This window comes from Asterias rubens, chromosome 10, assembly GCF_902459465.1.
Source record: "Asterias rubens chromosome 10, eAstRub1.3, whole genome shotgun sequence".
NCBI classification, from domain to species: Eukaryota; Metazoa; Echinodermata; class Asteroidea; order Forcipulatida; family Asteriidae; genus Asterias; species Asterias rubens.
In genome coordinates this window covers 1,083,866-1,100,702 of record NC_047071.1, presented here as the reverse complement: position 1 = coordinate 1,100,702, position 16,837 = coordinate 1,083,866, and the positions used below count along the sequence as shown (strand labels likewise).

The 16,837-nt window shown below is 40.9% G+C and overlaps 1 protein-coding gene across 1 annotated transcript in view; it reads right to left on the bottom strand.

Moving 5' to 3' along the window:
- LOC117295539 (small conductance calcium-activated potassium channel protein 2-like) overlaps nt 1-16,276 on the bottom strand; it is a 59,834-nt gene extending 43,558 nt beyond the window's left edge. Inside the window, exons 1-2 of the mRNA XM_033778237.1 lie at nt 16,178-16,276; nt 7,072-7,490 (exon numbers count right to left, since the gene is read on the bottom strand). Of these exons, the coding sequence (XP_033634128.1) occupies nt 7,072-7,490; nt 16,178-16,276 (518 nt within the window). The remainder of the gene's footprint in view (nt 1-7,071; nt 7,491-16,177) is intronic.
- Between the last annotated feature and the right edge of the window lie 561 nt (nt 16,277-16,837).

The window sequence follows — 16,837 nt, the reverse complement described above, 5'->3', positions numbered from 1 at the left end:
AGTTTGTTCTTAGAGAACTGTCTTTCTTTATTCTACTACCGCGGAGTTATCGGGTTTTTTTTTGTGGAGACTTATTGATTCTACTTAGCAGTTTTTGTGCTTACTGGCTTTGTGAAATCGGGCCCAGAACTGTGAGCTTCGTAACCGGCTATACCATTCAGGTATAAAAGTCACCAAAGGAACTGGGATATCCGATCGCTGTAATGTTATTATAGAAAAATAATACCTGTGTACGGGGATCAGCCAAGTTGATACCCTTAAGAAATTCAGAAATTATTATTCAGCCTTCAAAGTCGAGTACCTGTTTCCTCGTACAACTCTACATACAGACGAGTTGAAGCTTTACCGGTTTGTGGCGCACGTTGTTTCAGCCCCGTTTGGAATTTAACACAATTACAGAGCTGCCGGGTGATGGGAAAGAACGTGATGGGTAGGAAAGCTTAGATTCATTCCCCCCAATTTACTGCCGAGAAAGTCGAACAAAATCTAGTTTTTTTCTTCCCGCGGAAATAAGAATCCGTGAATCCCAACACAATCACATTAGGAAGTTACTATGGCAACGCACTATACGGTTGGTATAAGGCTTTCGTATGGATACGTGACGTGTACTTCATGCATGGCAAACTCATGTGGAGCAGGACCATACTTTATTTAATCATCATTTTTTTAAAAATATTTTCCAATCAAATTACAAATTTAATTTGTTTGAGTATTCCTTACTTTGTAAATTCGATTTGGTACACCTTAGTTTAACGTCGGCATAGAACCCGCAAAATAAAAGACAAACAGTATGCGTATGATACATGTGATTGTGTTCTTATACTATTTGTAGCGAGTCGGAAATGTTTTGTTTGAATGTCTTAAATCCAAAGATGATGACGATTGGAAAAATGTGTAAATCGGCGAGCGAAAAACAAAAGGTCCTCATGTTTATAAGTGTTGTAATGTTAATGGTATTGGCGTTTATTAACACAAAACAAAATTGATAGATTCATTCCTAAAACAGTCTCAGCTCCCATGGGACTACACAACCATTTTGACTGCTACCCTTATTCTGTTAAGCATACTTGTATTGTTCTGAGCTTCTGTTTGTTTTAGTTGAAGCAGCTCAATGAACTTGGGCCCTGCTCGTCTACATTTTAACCCAACACCTAACCGCATAGACATCATCCAAAGTATCACCGGGTTGGCAAAATGTGCATACCTTAAGGCGCACGGTAACCAGCCGTAATAGCCCAATGTGATTACATTGCGTCAGTTTCCCTCAAGACAGTAACAAACTTACTGTATAATCCCGACTAGTTGATACCATTTCCATCTGATGGCAACGTCTAATAGCATTACCATGCGTCATGCACCATGCTATTTATACATCCTAATCTAGGGTCAGATTGTTAACATGGTAGAGATAGCACGTGGAAACGAGTGCACGTTTTAAAAGAGCATTAGAGAACATTTTTCATAAATTGGAAAAGATGAGAAGGTGTTGCCTCAACTAATTTATAGATCGGTTTAGTTTATATTGCAGGCCCAAAACAGACGCAGCAATAGTGGAATGTAAATAATAGGCTGGTAATGTTCATGTATTATGGTGCATTTATCACACAGCTGACCTGGGAGCCACGCAGAGGTGATGTCAAACGGCTTATTTGCCCTTTATATGGCCTTTCTTTTGCAACGTCACAGCCTGAGTTTTTGCCAACCGAGATTCGAAAACCATGGAAAGCCATGAATACAAATAAAAAACAATCAACAAATCATCATGTTTTTCAGCTCATGAATCCTCACAGAAAGTAACGAATTTGGTCACAGTTTGTCTTAACACAATTGATTGTTTTGCTGTATAGCATTTGGCCGGCCAAAGCAACCGGCGCATCAACAATGGCAAGGTATGTAGAAAATGCTGAACATCGTTCAATCTGGAAGACTGGGGGCTAGAGTTTGAGCTGATATCTTTTGTTTTAAATCTCAAGACGTTCCTGATGGAAAGGCCTTCACTTCAGAACGTCATTCAGAACGATTTTCAATTAACTCAAAATTGGCGGCACAGTTTGAAACGTTCTAGGTGAGTTGTGCCGTCCTTCGGGAAGCCAATGGAATGCAACTAAGAAATGTAATGCAACTGTGAACCACTGATCCATAACAATACACAATATGTCCATATGCATGTGTGTGTTCAGTTTAGAGACGAAGCTACATCTCGAGGAAGATGACAATTTAGTTTTACTAAAATAGTAGTGTACCTGCGGTTCATTTAGAGGTAAAGCTATTTCCCTGACCCTCGTCATTACATGGTCTTACGAATGAGAAGTGTGCTTTGTGGGAGTTTATTTAGGTGGGGTTGTCCCCATGATGCTTAATACGGTCGAACCCTCAAGCAGATGAAGGCCAAACGTCACATCTCTCTAATTGTGGTCATTAAGTCAAGCAAAGTTATCGTTTATGACATCTTAACGGCAATTTAACTTTTGGCTTAAATAGACAAGTACTTTCCTGATCATTATCATCACAATCAATTCTCTAATGCTTCCAATGTACCCTACAGCTGCATCCCTCTAAGAATAGACACTCGGTAAGCCACTGTGTCTGGGTTTAAAGACCCTGGACACTGTTAGTAATTGTCAAAGATCAGTCTTCTCACTTGGTGTATCTCAGCATGTGCAAACAATAACAAACATGTGAAAATTTTAGCTCAGTTGGTCGTTGAAGTTGCGAGATAACTATGAAAGATTTAAAAACCTTGTCTCATGAAGTTGTGTGCTTTCAGATGCTTGATCTCGAGACCTCAAAATCTAATTATTGGGTCTCGAAATCAAATTCGTGGAAAATTACTCCTTTCTCGAAAACTACGTCACTTCAGAGGGAGAGGTTTCTCGCAAATATCAACGTCTCCCAGTTACTCTTTAGCAAGTAAGGTTTTATGATAATACTTATTTTGAGTAATTACCAATATAGTGTCCCCTGCCTTTAAGGAGGCTTAACTTATTACTGCTTATAAATCATATTGTCGTAAGAACTGTTCTTGCATGCGCCAACGTTAACAAGGGATCAGGTTGACTCAGTGGTTTCTTTCCCTGCCTGTCACCTCTGTGGACACTGGTTCGAATCCCACACCAGACTGGAACCTTGCATGTGAATTATGTTTTTCGTTTAGATGATCTTCCCATCAAGGAAACTCGGCAAACTCCCACAAGGAGAAATAAACACCAAACTGGCAACAACCAATCTCTCTCATACAAACATTGGTTTAACGTCTATGATTATGAATTGCACAAATCTATTCTAGTCATTGTGAAATCAGCGGTAAGCTGGGGATTCGAACCCACAACCTTGTGATTGCAAGTCCTGCAGTCTAACCACCTGACCACGGTGACTGTGCAGTCCCCACCTGAGTGCATAGGCTTCCCCCTTTGGAGTTTTCCTCCCACATCTAAAACTAAACATTTGTTTCTTGTTTCCTATTCATCTTGTTATTGACGCTAATAATTGTGGTGATGGATGCGTAATCAAATACAAATTAAAAAGTTTGGCATTTCTTCATGGAAGGTTGAAACAAACTTGAATGATTGCAAATCTTGTTATATGCCTTTGTCATGTTTGTTGCCGACAACTGATATTATTTACGAAAACTGTTGGAAGCAAAATGCTTGTCCTAGATGCTGTGACATTACGTCACTAAATCGTTCCAGTGGTGCAAATTATAGTCCACTTACAATGGTACATCAATAGTCAAAGAAAAACACATCTTGTGTGACCGAACGATTCCAGCAAATGTGTCAAGACAACAAACAAACTCGATGAATTTGGGGAATTTCTTTTTTATCAAGCCTAAATTCCAGACACTTCAGTGCCGAGTAAAAAACATTAAAAAAAACGCGAGAAATTGATTGTCTCGCTGTGTCGTTCCAGTAATTCAATTACTCGCCAGAAATTATATCTAGTAAGATGCTATATGCCAGGAGAACGAGAGAGGTAGAGTTAGAAACAAGCCAGCGTCAATTTAAAATTGACGTTATAGGATAGTAACTCCCGAGGTGGACCTAGTCCTGTATGTCTGTTCCCAGGGTACAAGGTTACCATCGTCAAAGAGGAGGGATGAGTGCCGAGAGACATCAGTTAGCAAGACCCGGCCTCTTTTAAATGCATGTTTATTTAATCTGCATCATCCCTAGAACAAACAGAGATCGATTTTCCCATCTTGGTTCTTGTTAGAGTCCACACCTCTCCGTCGAAGCAACGCGATGCATCAGATTGAACCTTATCATTAATACTCGAATAAACCTGCTTCTATCCTCATGAATACATATAACTAGATTTGTTGTTCATTTTTCTACGTTGATGCCACTCCGACGAATGTTTTCTGCATCTTTATTTAAAGGCAGTGGACACTGTTGGTTATTACTCAAAAGAATTATTAGCATAAAACCTTACTAGATTTTACGGTTTGGCCGTACAGAGAGAACCCGATCAATGGGTGTTGATTGTGCAGGGCGCAGTTTGAAGGCAAATGAATTAATGAATATAATATGTTTGCAAAATCCACGCAGGGTTTCAGTCTGGATTTGTTTATAAGTCTGGATGGAAGCCAACTAATATACACACGTTGTTAAGGCTCAACTTACAGACAATGCTGCTATGCATCAATACGAGAAAACATTTTCTTTCAGTAGATTAATTCAGTTTGATACTGCGGTAACTCGTTTGTATGCTGTTTCTTTTTGTTCAACAAAACATACATTTCTGTAATGTGTTTAGTTGAAGAAAAAGTGGAAACCCGAACAATCCTTCCCTCGAAATTTGTTGTTAAAGACACAAGTCTTAATTCATTCTATGCCAACAATTAGAATTGTATACTTTTCAAAACCTCAATATGGATAATTTCAGCCTTTTTTTCGAGCGTACTTTACAATGTACCTCATTTGTGAAATGGTGCAGTCTATTTCCATTCTATCCTCAATTTCGATTACAATAGGTTAACCTGAAACTCATGGATGCAATACAGCGATGTACAAAACAGAAGTCTCAGATAAAAAACCAATATGATTTTCTTTTCCCCGAGTTGTGCTAACCCCTTTCCGTGTATCTCTTAAAAGTCCACCTATGTTTTAAGAATGAGGTCAAAGGCATTTCAACGCGTAATTACGGACACTATTTAAAAATTCAAGAGCTCTTCACTCAAACTGAGTCAAGCAATTCAAGCGCATCATCGACATTGGCACAAGAAAGGAAACGCTATAGGGAATTACTCAAAGTGCTCATGGCAAGCCCGTGAACAGTTCCACATATGAATTATAGACGAGGAACATATTACGAATATTGGCCTTCATAAATAGCAATATCCACTTAAAAATATGATGAGCAAAGAGGCTATACTGTATCTACAATTTACGGACTTTGACCTCGTTTGCTAATTATTAGCAGCAAAATTACTTAGATTTGCTCTGGATTATTTGCGGTTATTTACTCGACGTACTATATACTGGTTATTTTTCAAATAAGTGTTTATGCACTCCTCTTTCAAAGTTAACCCTAAAAACCAAATGGCTGCTGGCCCCGACCTACATACATAATATTCCATGCCAAATATACACCCAACAGTATCTAGGACGCAATATGGGCTCAATGCTCACCCAAACGTAAATGACACTGGCACCAAATAACAAAAGTTGCATCGATACCAAGATAAAATAGCCGTCGGATCTGTAGAGAAAAAACTCCAAGGGTAAATGTGTCCGCACCGTGTCCCATGGGTTCTAGTATAGGGACGGCGCGTTACGTTCTTTTATAGCCTTCATCCATTTTTAACCATGATGCAGCCCCAGCGAGCCTTGGTACCTGTCTGTATAACGTGTCCCATTCTAGACGGTGTGATCATGTTGTACGGCAAGATGGAACTCAACACCAACGACACACGAATTTCTCACTCGGAGAGTTCCGCGGGTGTGCGTTTTCCATCAGAATTTCATCTCGTCCCATGACAGCATAGTCATATACGAAATATAAATTGCCATCACTGTGACGGAGCATGCACATAATTGAGAAATGGCATGGTTACACGGCTGCACAGAGCTAATCAGAAATGGCTCCAGAGGGCGCTAGTTGTCTAGAAGTCTAATATCATATAGACTTGTACCCTATCTTTATCTGCAAGGATACAGACAGGTAACTTGCTTATCAGAACCAGTTATTTAAAATGGATACTATAATTTCATTGCATATGTGTTTTGATTGGTCCGAGGTGACGTTTTGGCAGCTTCACTTTCGGTCGTCTACCAATGAATGAAGGAGAAAGGCGTCTATGGAGAGGGATTGACCTAGGCTTGAGGACACTCTCTGGCGTAAGTAACGAGCCTCGAAGTGTGACGTCAGAAGTGCATGTTTGGCACGCATCAAGGAAACTAATGACAAATACCAATACCAGAGTATTCACCAAACGTAAAATATAATTTCCAAATCGATATTTATCTTTCATAACTTCGCCTAGTTTGAATTTCCGCAGGAAAACGATAATTTGTCACCCTGGAGCAAAACGTAACAATCACCACTCCAGAAGAAAATAAATGATACCACGATACAAGTCTCATTTGCAACAATTGTTCAAAATCCCAAGTGTGGAATCACAAGTAGCGAAACATTGTTTTGATATGGCACAGTGGGTAAATGATATCATGACTGAAAGGGCAACCTTTGTTGCACACTTTATAATGTGTTGTGTAACGCATGTAAAAGAACCCAGTGCACTTATCGAAAATAAGGGAGGAAAACCAGATGGCCCGACCGGGAATCGAACCGGGGTCACTTTGGTGAGAGGCGAGCGCTGTACGCACTATAGCCTTACATGATTAACATAGTAACCCCCTATGGCAACTTGTTGGTATACTATTGCCATTCAGCCTGTTGAGGGCGCTGCATATTATACTGTCGAGTACCATGACGTACTTGTACATTTTTAAAGGACCTTCTCTTATAAATAAAGGTTTCCGGTGTTGGCTCTGACTGACTTAGGCACTCGGTGTCAAATAGTGCCACGTGGTTTTATTCTTTCGTAATAATGGTCCAGAGGAAACTTACCTTTCACATACATGGAGAATCCAACTCGCTATAATCCATAACGTGACAGTGAACACCAATAATACTGTTCCAGGACATATCGTCATTAGAGTTTTCAGTACAAATCTAGTGTTGAAGTTTATTCTGTTGAGGGCGCCTATGCTTCTCGATGAGGCGTCTGTGAACAGTTTGCTGTGCAACAGCATCACACGGCATATCAGGTAGAGTCTTAGAAACATTGGGATCGAGAGAATTATATCTATGTCGGCCGTGGCCTTTCTCGGGTCGTGTGTGTACGCAAATTCGGCTGTCCATTCGAAATAGTAGGCTCCTGGAACAGGATGGATTATACACACTATGAGTTCACATGTGATGAGGGAAATACGTGACCACGTCATTGCTATCCGCCATTCGTCCGCACAATTATCCACCAGGAAAAGCTGTGTAACAAAAAAAACAATAGTGGTTTAAAATATTTGATTAAAAAACCCAAAGAAAACACACAGTTAAACCAATTGGTGACCGTGCGACGCATCCAAACCGAATACGGCGACAAAGGGGATACAAGAGGCATATACTTTTATCATGCTGCGGCCATCATGATTTTCTCCAATTCAAAACAATGAACCCAAACCGAGGCTTGAAGAAATACTAGTCTGGCTCCTTTTTATATGACGAAAGATATTAATCATTGCGGGTATTGAATGCAAGGAACATGTCCAAGATGGCGGTAACATTTTACAGTTTAAATGTAGCAAACCAAAAACTTGCGCATGCACACAAATCTAATGGAATGTTGCTGTTGCAACATCAAAACAGTTGGAGGACCATGGAAGTGTCTTTGGTTCACATCTTATGCGAGTCGGAGAAAAAAAATCAGTTTTGAAGATTTAAAAAGCTCGTCCTAAACCCTTTTCTTTCTACTAAAACAGGAAAATGCAATGTCAACTACACACATTTTTTGACATTAACCCACACAATCAGTTACAATTTAGATAGAACAAATAGACGTCCTCAGGGTTTATATATTGAGGTATTAATGGCTTCAGGTTCATTGATTAAGCCATTTAAAGAGCATGAAAGGCCAGACGGTTTATATCGATAGCAGATTTAGTCAGAGTATGGTACCCAGGCGTGAGTGTTGTATTGAACGTTATCGCAGTGTCCTTTACACACAAATTCCATTAAATGTCCTTCGCTGAGAGGCCATGTTGATTTTTCATTCAGTTAATGAACTAGACATAATTGTCCCAGTCAGGAATGTCAACACATGACCTGCCAGACAACGTCATATTAAATAGTCCAAGGATTCATACATTTAATATCAAATCGCAAAGGCTTTATGTTACAAGCATATTACAAACAATATTTTGCCAACAATAACAACAACAACAGAGCAAGCGATGCAAGACACAGAGATAGACTGCGCCAAGGATATTAGTCTGGCCCTAAACGCTGTTATAAAATATTGCCTACTAACTAGAGTATATACCTATAGGCCCTTTTCGAAACCACGGCTTCGGCTACAGATTCGGCTCAGGCTAGCTTGGCCCGTGGTTGTTTTTACAAGTGCGCGGGCTTTGCGTACGTGCTAAAGGCATCGGATGGGAAGACGGAGCCTGAAGCCGAATCCAAGACCAAAGCCGTTGGTTCGAAAAGGGCCATAGAGTCAGCGCACTTCAATGTCTCGCCTGTTGTTTCAACCTTATGGGGATTTCATGATTGACAATTTACTGCTCCCAGAGAGTTCCCTGCTAAGGGCCCCCTCACCCTGTACAACGGGAGAAAGCATGCGTTCAAATGATGATAATGCACCCACAAGTGCGCCTGAAATATACAGCCTCGTGTGTGGGTGGACAACTCGCGTGAAATGGCAATAAATGTCTCCTCAAGGCATTCCTGTTATTCCCGAATGATAAATGTTTTCATGTGTAAAAGGCTTCTTTTATGCGCTGTCAATTTTTAGGGGCAACCTGGTTTTCGCCAGCGCAGCAGTTAAAAGTCATTGGTTTTTTTTTTTTGGGGGGGGGGGGGCATGAGTACATAAATTGCCATAGGAGACAAAAAGGCTGAAACCATTCAACGTTTGCCATAAAAATTAAAAAAATGTAAATGTGGAGGGCCTATAATAAACCAAGAAGTTGCTCTCCGTTTAATGATATCCTATTCAATGGGACACACAAACCTCCAGCTGTGCCCGCAAAACACGCTGTGGCTTGGCAAGAGTAGAGTACTACAGTGACGTCACGCCACGTCAAAGTCTAGTCTGGTGCTTTGCGCCACGAACGGCATGTGCAGTGACTGAATGCGAATATTATATGCGATACGGATTTTGACGTCACAACTGTGCTCAACTCCTGCAACCTATCGCTGCGAAAACAGCCGAGTGACGTCAAAATTCGCTTCGCATTTGCAGGAAATATGAACCGGGCTTTAGACGAAGGACGTTGTGGATCACTATCTTTAAAGGCAGTGGACACTATTGGTAATTACTCAAAACAATTATTAGCACAGAACCTTACTTGGTTACGAGTAATGGGGAGAGATTGATAGTATAAAACATTGTGAGAAACGGCTCCCTCTGAAGTACTGTAGTTTTCGAGAAAGAAGTAATTTTCTACTAATTTGATTTCGGGACCTCAAGTTTAGAATTTGAGGTCCCGAAATCAAGCATCTGAAAGCACACAATCTCGTGTGACAAGGGTGATTTTTCTTTAATTATTATCTCGCAACTTAGACGCCCAATTGAGCTCAAATTTTGAAAGGTTTGTTATTTTATGCATATGTTTAGATACACCAAGACTGGTCTTTGACAATTACCAACAGTGTCCACTGCCTTTAAGCAGGTTTAAATTTGTTTGTTTGCTTAAAAGAAACCACTCAAATAACTCTGATGGGGGGAGTACATGATTTTGTACAATCATACAATGGGATCCATTGTAGCAGAGAAAATACAGACAGGATAGATAGACCGGAGTGCAGCATATTCGCAGTGTTCGCGAATTATTCACGGTCAGGGAAACACGGCACAAGAAATCCCAAAACCAGCTTCGATGTGTATTGATCTTTTTAATGTCGCTGTAAACCCAGCATCGACATCATATGGCATGTTCAGGAGGACATGAACTCGGAATATCGGGGTATCAACCGCCCTGCATCACACCACGGCAGGATTTACCAGTGTTGGGTAGCAGGATTATAATGAACTGTCATTCTGACAAGGTTCCTCTTCTGTCTCTGAAACGCAAAGTCAACGCACTTTTGTTGTCGTAGTTCCGTTTGGAATTTTTTAGCATACTTATCCCATGTTGTTAATTATAATTTATTCCCCTATAGACAGTGACACAAGTACAGCTGTTGTGTTACTATTTATATCATTGTAAAACGACGCTCTAAAATGATGAACTGTAAATTTTAGTGAACAGGTACTTAGTCAACTATTACCGGTCTCTTAATAACTCAAGTGTTTAAGTCTAATAACACTCTGGAAAAGCTCGTATAATAGACTATTCAGAACACAATCTCGATCCATGCCTTGTGCTTTTATTTTTACATTCAAACTATTGGTTTTCCCTTTCTTCACATGTGTGTGTGTCTTTCCTCTAAACCACGGTGGTGATCGCACTGACAAAACAAAACATTTCATAGAAACAATCGAGTAATCAAAGATCGAAGTTAGCAGTGTCTCTGATTTAGAAAAACATCACCCGATTGCTTTTCTGGCCCGTGAGCAACCTTTTTAAAAACAGTTTTAAAATACCTAGAGAATCTGTGGCTGGATCGAAATTACATGTTTATAGACACAACTTTAAGGGTCAATACCTAAGTGCATATGGGGAAAACGACTAGCGTTACAATGTGTGTAGGGGCATAGACTGTACTGATTTGGTTTTGGGGGTTTTCTCCAGAATTTGCAACGGCTTGACTTGTCCCGAGAGAGGAAGAGAAGCACGGTGTCAGCGAGTAGACCACCGGCCTTCATCGGGGCTGATGTTTAACGAGCAGGGTGGCTTTCTCTGTAAATGTCATTCCTGGATACTCTAGTCCACTCTGGTCTTGTCACTCCGTCGTTTTAGTTGTCTGCGGGGGTTTGTGTTTTTACGATTGTCATTCATGCCCACTCATTGATGTCAGTGAACGGTTTCCTTTGTATAGCAGAGAAAAAATCTCCACAAAATGTTTAAGTTGCTACTCAAAAATCAAGATTTGTTTTACTCAATCATACCATTCACAAAATAAGTCGAGTCTAAATTTCTTGCAATTCATTACTGATGGACGAAATTAGAATCGCTCCTGTACGTATAAGTCCTTCTTTATCTTTGTCCCCATACTGCTAAATAATATTCTTTATACCCATTGCAATTAATATTTTACAAATAAAGAAATACAAAACGTTGAATCGCAAAGTAGTAGTGAGAGTAACAGCCATTGGCGACCTCAACAAAACAAGTTAACCAAAAAAATCACAAAGTCTGTGGGCAAAACAAGGATGAAATGGCATTTGGTGAGAAGCGACAACACTCTTTGCGTTGGCCTTGACAGTCAGTGATAGTGGATAGTTTCTGGGTTCACGAGCAAACGCTGAAATTTAGGAGAAAACAAAGTTTAACGGTAAACTTGACCATAACTAAATTATGTTTGCTGTGTCTGAGAGATTATTGTACATCCATTACATATCAGCTTCGCATAGACTCTCTTTGGAGGTGCTTGACTGTTCATAGTTGCACCTTTATTTGTTCAGTATTCAGGCAATGACTGAAGTGCTTGGGGCACTACTTGGGAATACATTTTTTTGTAATTCACCAGCAATGTGCAATAACAACATTTTAAAATGTGGCAATTACGAGGCTCTGCTTACAATGTGAGTATATGACATCATAAGTATGTTTGCTCTGTGTCGAGACAGCGAATAGAAATCCGCTCCCGAGACGCGCATCCAAACGCCAATCACATGCAAGCCCTTTACCCCAACCCCTTACAGTCAAATCCACCCCGCGCAACCTTCTCAGAGGACACCTAATCATCTTAAAGGCACTGGCCTCGTTTAGTAATTGTCAAACACCAGTATCCTCACTTGGTGTACCCCGCCAAATGCATAAAATAACAAACCTTTTAAAATTTTGCCCCAAATGAAGAAGGAAAAAACCACCATTGTTGCACTTGTGCCTTCAGATTGCTTAATAGCTGAAGTATTTTTCTATTTGAGTGAGAAATTAACTCGGTCCCCAAATTACGTTACTTCAGAGGGAGCCGTTTTCATAATATGTTTTATTATCAACAGCTCTCCTTTGCTCGTTACCAAGTAAGTTTTTATGACAACAGTTATTTTGAGTAATTACCGGTAGTGTCCGTTGCCTTTAAGGCATAAAGACACTACGTTCAGAGTCGGCCGGGTCACATTGACAGTCAACCGGGAGAATTGAATTGGTTTCTCGTGCCCGCTGTCTGGTTATATCGCCCCACTCCACCGCAGCAGTAAGACCGTGACGTCATCTCAGGCAAGACGTCATACCACAACATGAGTTGTTGTTATTAACGGTCTGTACAACGGCCAAGCTGACTCACACAGTAGGGTCTAGCCTTGGTAAACTGATTGGACCAAGGAGATGCAAACTGATCATTGTTCCTGTATGATGAATCAACCATCTTAAATACAATCTTCACTGAATAGACGGGGACAACTGCAAACTGACACAAAAAAACTGCAGATTTATAAATGATGTTGATAAAATGACACCACTAGCTGACAAAAACACCTAAAGAACTAGGTCAAATGATGCATCATTCAAATTATGTATGTATGAACCCTGTGAGGAAATACATCCTATAAACCGTGTAGGGACATTGTCATAGAACTGCTTAAGCAGATAACTTCGCTTAACTCCTGCATAGCGGAAATAAGCAGGATACCAGCCAGAAATGGTACATGTGACATGGTATTTAGGCTGGTAACCTTAATCTGGAAGCACTGTTGTTTTTCCTAGCTTACTTTTGTGCTTAATCAGCTCTGTATAACTTGACCAATGCAGAAGCGGATGGTGTGTGTCAAGCATGAAAACATGGTCACTCTATAGTCAACCTGAACTTAGCTCAGGTGAAGCCACATTTATTTTAGTTCCATAAAATCATGTAAATGTTGCTGAATCAATATGCTCTTGCTTTTATAATAACGAGCTGTGGGACTATCTATATTGACGTCACTTTGGGATCTAATTTCACCTCAACTTGACAGTCGATGTATTGGTGTAGCACTATCTCTTAAACCCATCACTAATTTGATATCTCGAGACTGGTTTTACCTTTCCAGTGGCAGAATGCATAATGAAAGCGCTAGTCTCCACATTATAATAAGTGTAGCCGATGAAGCGATACGCATAATAAGGGCACGGCAAACCCGAAAGTGCATACTACTACATCTTGAAAGGTAAACGAACCCCATTTACCCAAAACAGCGAGAGAGATCTTGGCCTGTCAGAAAACATACAGACTGCCATTCGATCTTGATAGGTCGACGACAGCCGGGCTAAGAATAGCACATGTTTGGAATGACGTCACAGAGCGAAGAAACCCCGCCATGCGAGAGTAAAGTATAGACGAAGAAAAAAATGCAGTGCAACTAAATATCACTGTGTAGTACCGTAATACAGGATGCTGTTAAACTCGCCTACTGCTCATGACTTTTTTTTTTGCGTTGAAGAGCTTGGAATGCTGATATTTCCGTTTCATAAAAACTCACGTTTTGGCATTTATATAGCCCTTCTGTAAAGTACATTCACCCCGTACATATCGATTCGTTTTACGACGGCAAAAGTCCCATCGGTATGTTATTCATAAAGCATACAGTTTTAAAAGTTCATTTTATGGTGTAGAAGACAAACAGATAAATGTTTTAAAATCAATGAACTGTGTGCCAAAAATGTGATTGCAACAACAATGAGTGATATTAAACGCACTTCACGTGGAAGGTTTGCCTTTGTTTTGTCTTGGGACTTTAATCTCATCTACAAATTATAAGCCCACGTACATGTCTGTACCAGTGTCAATTCCTAGGATCCAACGAATATGCCTCCAAGCCCTGTGTTCCAGCCAACCAGCACAGTGTCTATGCCTAGCAAGCCCCTTTATCTATGTCTATACACAAGCCAAAAGGTTATGCCTAAACCACGCAGCCCAGTGTCTATGCCTACAAACCCAGTGTCCATATTTATAAGCCCAGTGTCCATGCGTATAAGCCCAGTGTCCATGCTTTTAAGCACAGTGTCTATTGCTGTAAGCCCAGTGAATAAGCCTGCAAGCCCAATGTATATGCCTACAGAACCAGTGTATATGCATACCGGACCGGTCCAAGTGTCCATGCCTACAAACCTAGTGGCTATTCCTGTGGCTATTCCTATACAAGCACAGTGCCTGTGCCTATCAGTCCCATGACCCAGCCTACCAGCCCAGTGCCTGTGCCTATCAGGCCCATGACCCAGCCTACCAGCCCAGTGCCTGTGCCTATCAGGCCCATGACCCAGCCTACCAGCCCAGTGCCTGTGCCTATCAGGCCCATGACCCAGCCTACCAGCCCAGTGCCTGTGCCTACCAGGCTCAGTGTATAATATACCTTACATTACAATTCCACAAGCCCCGATAACGAGAACGAAAACGAGAACGATAAAAATGCACGCTCGCGATTGGTTGAATTGCTCCACGCAGTTTACGCCCACGCTCATTCAACCAATCGAGGGCGTGCATTTTTATCGTTATCGTTTTCGTTATCGTTATCGGGGCCTGTGTGACCGGGCCTTAAGCCTACAAGCCCATGTCCTAGCCCACGAGCCCAGTGTCTATGCCTAGCAGCCCTTTAGCCCACGCCCACCGTACCCAGTGTCTAACCAAGCTTATCCGCGTCCCTGCCACAAACTCCAAATCCCCAGCCTTCCCTGGGCATCAGTAATCTCTCTGCCATCTGACTGATCAAACTGGAATTTAAACAAAGGTCACATTAACGGTGAAGAGCAAGAGACAGCATCAATTTGAACTAAAAATAAACCTCCAAAGCTTTCAACGTCCACTGTCGCTACCTTCAAGATGACTTAATAGAGTGATCTGTGGTAAGAATATGGTGGTTTCCAGTAAACCTCGCAACGTCGTTAAGTCATTTTTTTTACTTTCTCTTTCTTTCATGTTCTATGATTTGTCTAAATTTTATTATCTTACAGACTTCTTTCCCTTCATTTCTTTCCTCATTCGCGTTAATGGTATTTAAGGCGTTCAAGTCTCAATGCTGCCGTTCACTCGTTCAATCGACGTCATTAACGGAAAAAAATACATTCGAAACAAAACCTTCGGTAAAGATCAAACAACTTTGCGGAGAAATCAAGCAGTCTGACTCGACTAAGTACTTGTGGGTCATATCCGGGTTGTTGCATTATTTATAAACCATATTATTGCCTTTGTAACCGCTAGTTCAGAGCATGTTACTGACCCACGCTCCCATAGGATTAAAGTGCAAAAGACAATGCAAATGGCATACGCGGGAGGCAGGGGTGGCGGGAATCAGACGAGAGAATCAAATGCACCAGGTGTCTTTTGGTGCATTAATGCATCCCGGCCCAGTGTGGTACCTAAATGTAATAATAAATAACAACAAAGACTTTTAAGAAGTGCAAATAAATATTAACCCAAGGGGTGCTCAAGGCGCTCTTGAAAGGAAAATTAATTATTAAAAATGGCCGTTTCATATAAGGTGTGATTTAAATGTAACCTGGATTATGGAGTGCATTGGAAGTAATTGGAGTATACCGTTGCATTTGCGGTTCCAAAAAAAGGAGTAGGCTATTACAAAACGGCCCGGCAAACACATTCTCAAATATGCATTCCTGTGGAGACATCTTTTGTTCTTTCCATTGTGCCTGTACTTTCCCAAAGACTTTGTACACACAACTCCTTGTGGAACACACCGGTCTTCAGAATTTCTCAATGGAGTCCTGTTTTTTCCCCTTTCACCCTGGTCCCCAGAAGGTACCAAATATGCGAGCACATAGTGGCCTATCTCAAGAAAGATTTTGATGGAAAAAAAGTATTTACGTGCGTCACGTGAAAGAGATTCACAGGAATTGTTTTGGTATGAATGTTAAATCACCAATAAGGTTAGGTATCTGCCAATGCTCCATTTCTGCATCCCCATCTGCTCATAGATCCTCGTGTGTCTTTGCTGTAGTGCTGATCCTTGAGCAACCATTTAGGCCTCGCTACGAGTGTTCTTCAAATCTTCTGGATGACACAACAACCGTGACTAGTTTTCAATTGTTAGAGGGGAAAGGGGTCGCACCTTCGACGACAGCCAATTCAATTATTGCACCATGTACTGAGTCAGATGAATTTCCAACGAGGCTCGTCTTCACAAGGAAACACACAAGTGGGTGGCATTTGGTGACTCTAATATTCTATCCCCTTAGAGCTAGTTTTGCCATTGAACACACCTGATACTGCACGTACACATCGAGGCACCATCAAATTAACACTTGTGTATCTAGGGTCCGCGGAGTTATAGCCTGAATTTCGAAAATATATTCTTTACAGGTTTTCTTTGCTACTGCACAATAAGGCAAACAAAATGACCGTACTGTCGCATGGTGCATATTCACGAATCCTATCAGCTCATGACATTTTAAAGAGTTGCTTTTATCCCTTTGCACGCTAGGGCATTGAGAAAACGGACAAACAGGCAATGGGGAGATACTTCTAATTTACGACGGCTAATCCACGAAGTTATCTTTGTACCGATTATTTACAACGAATT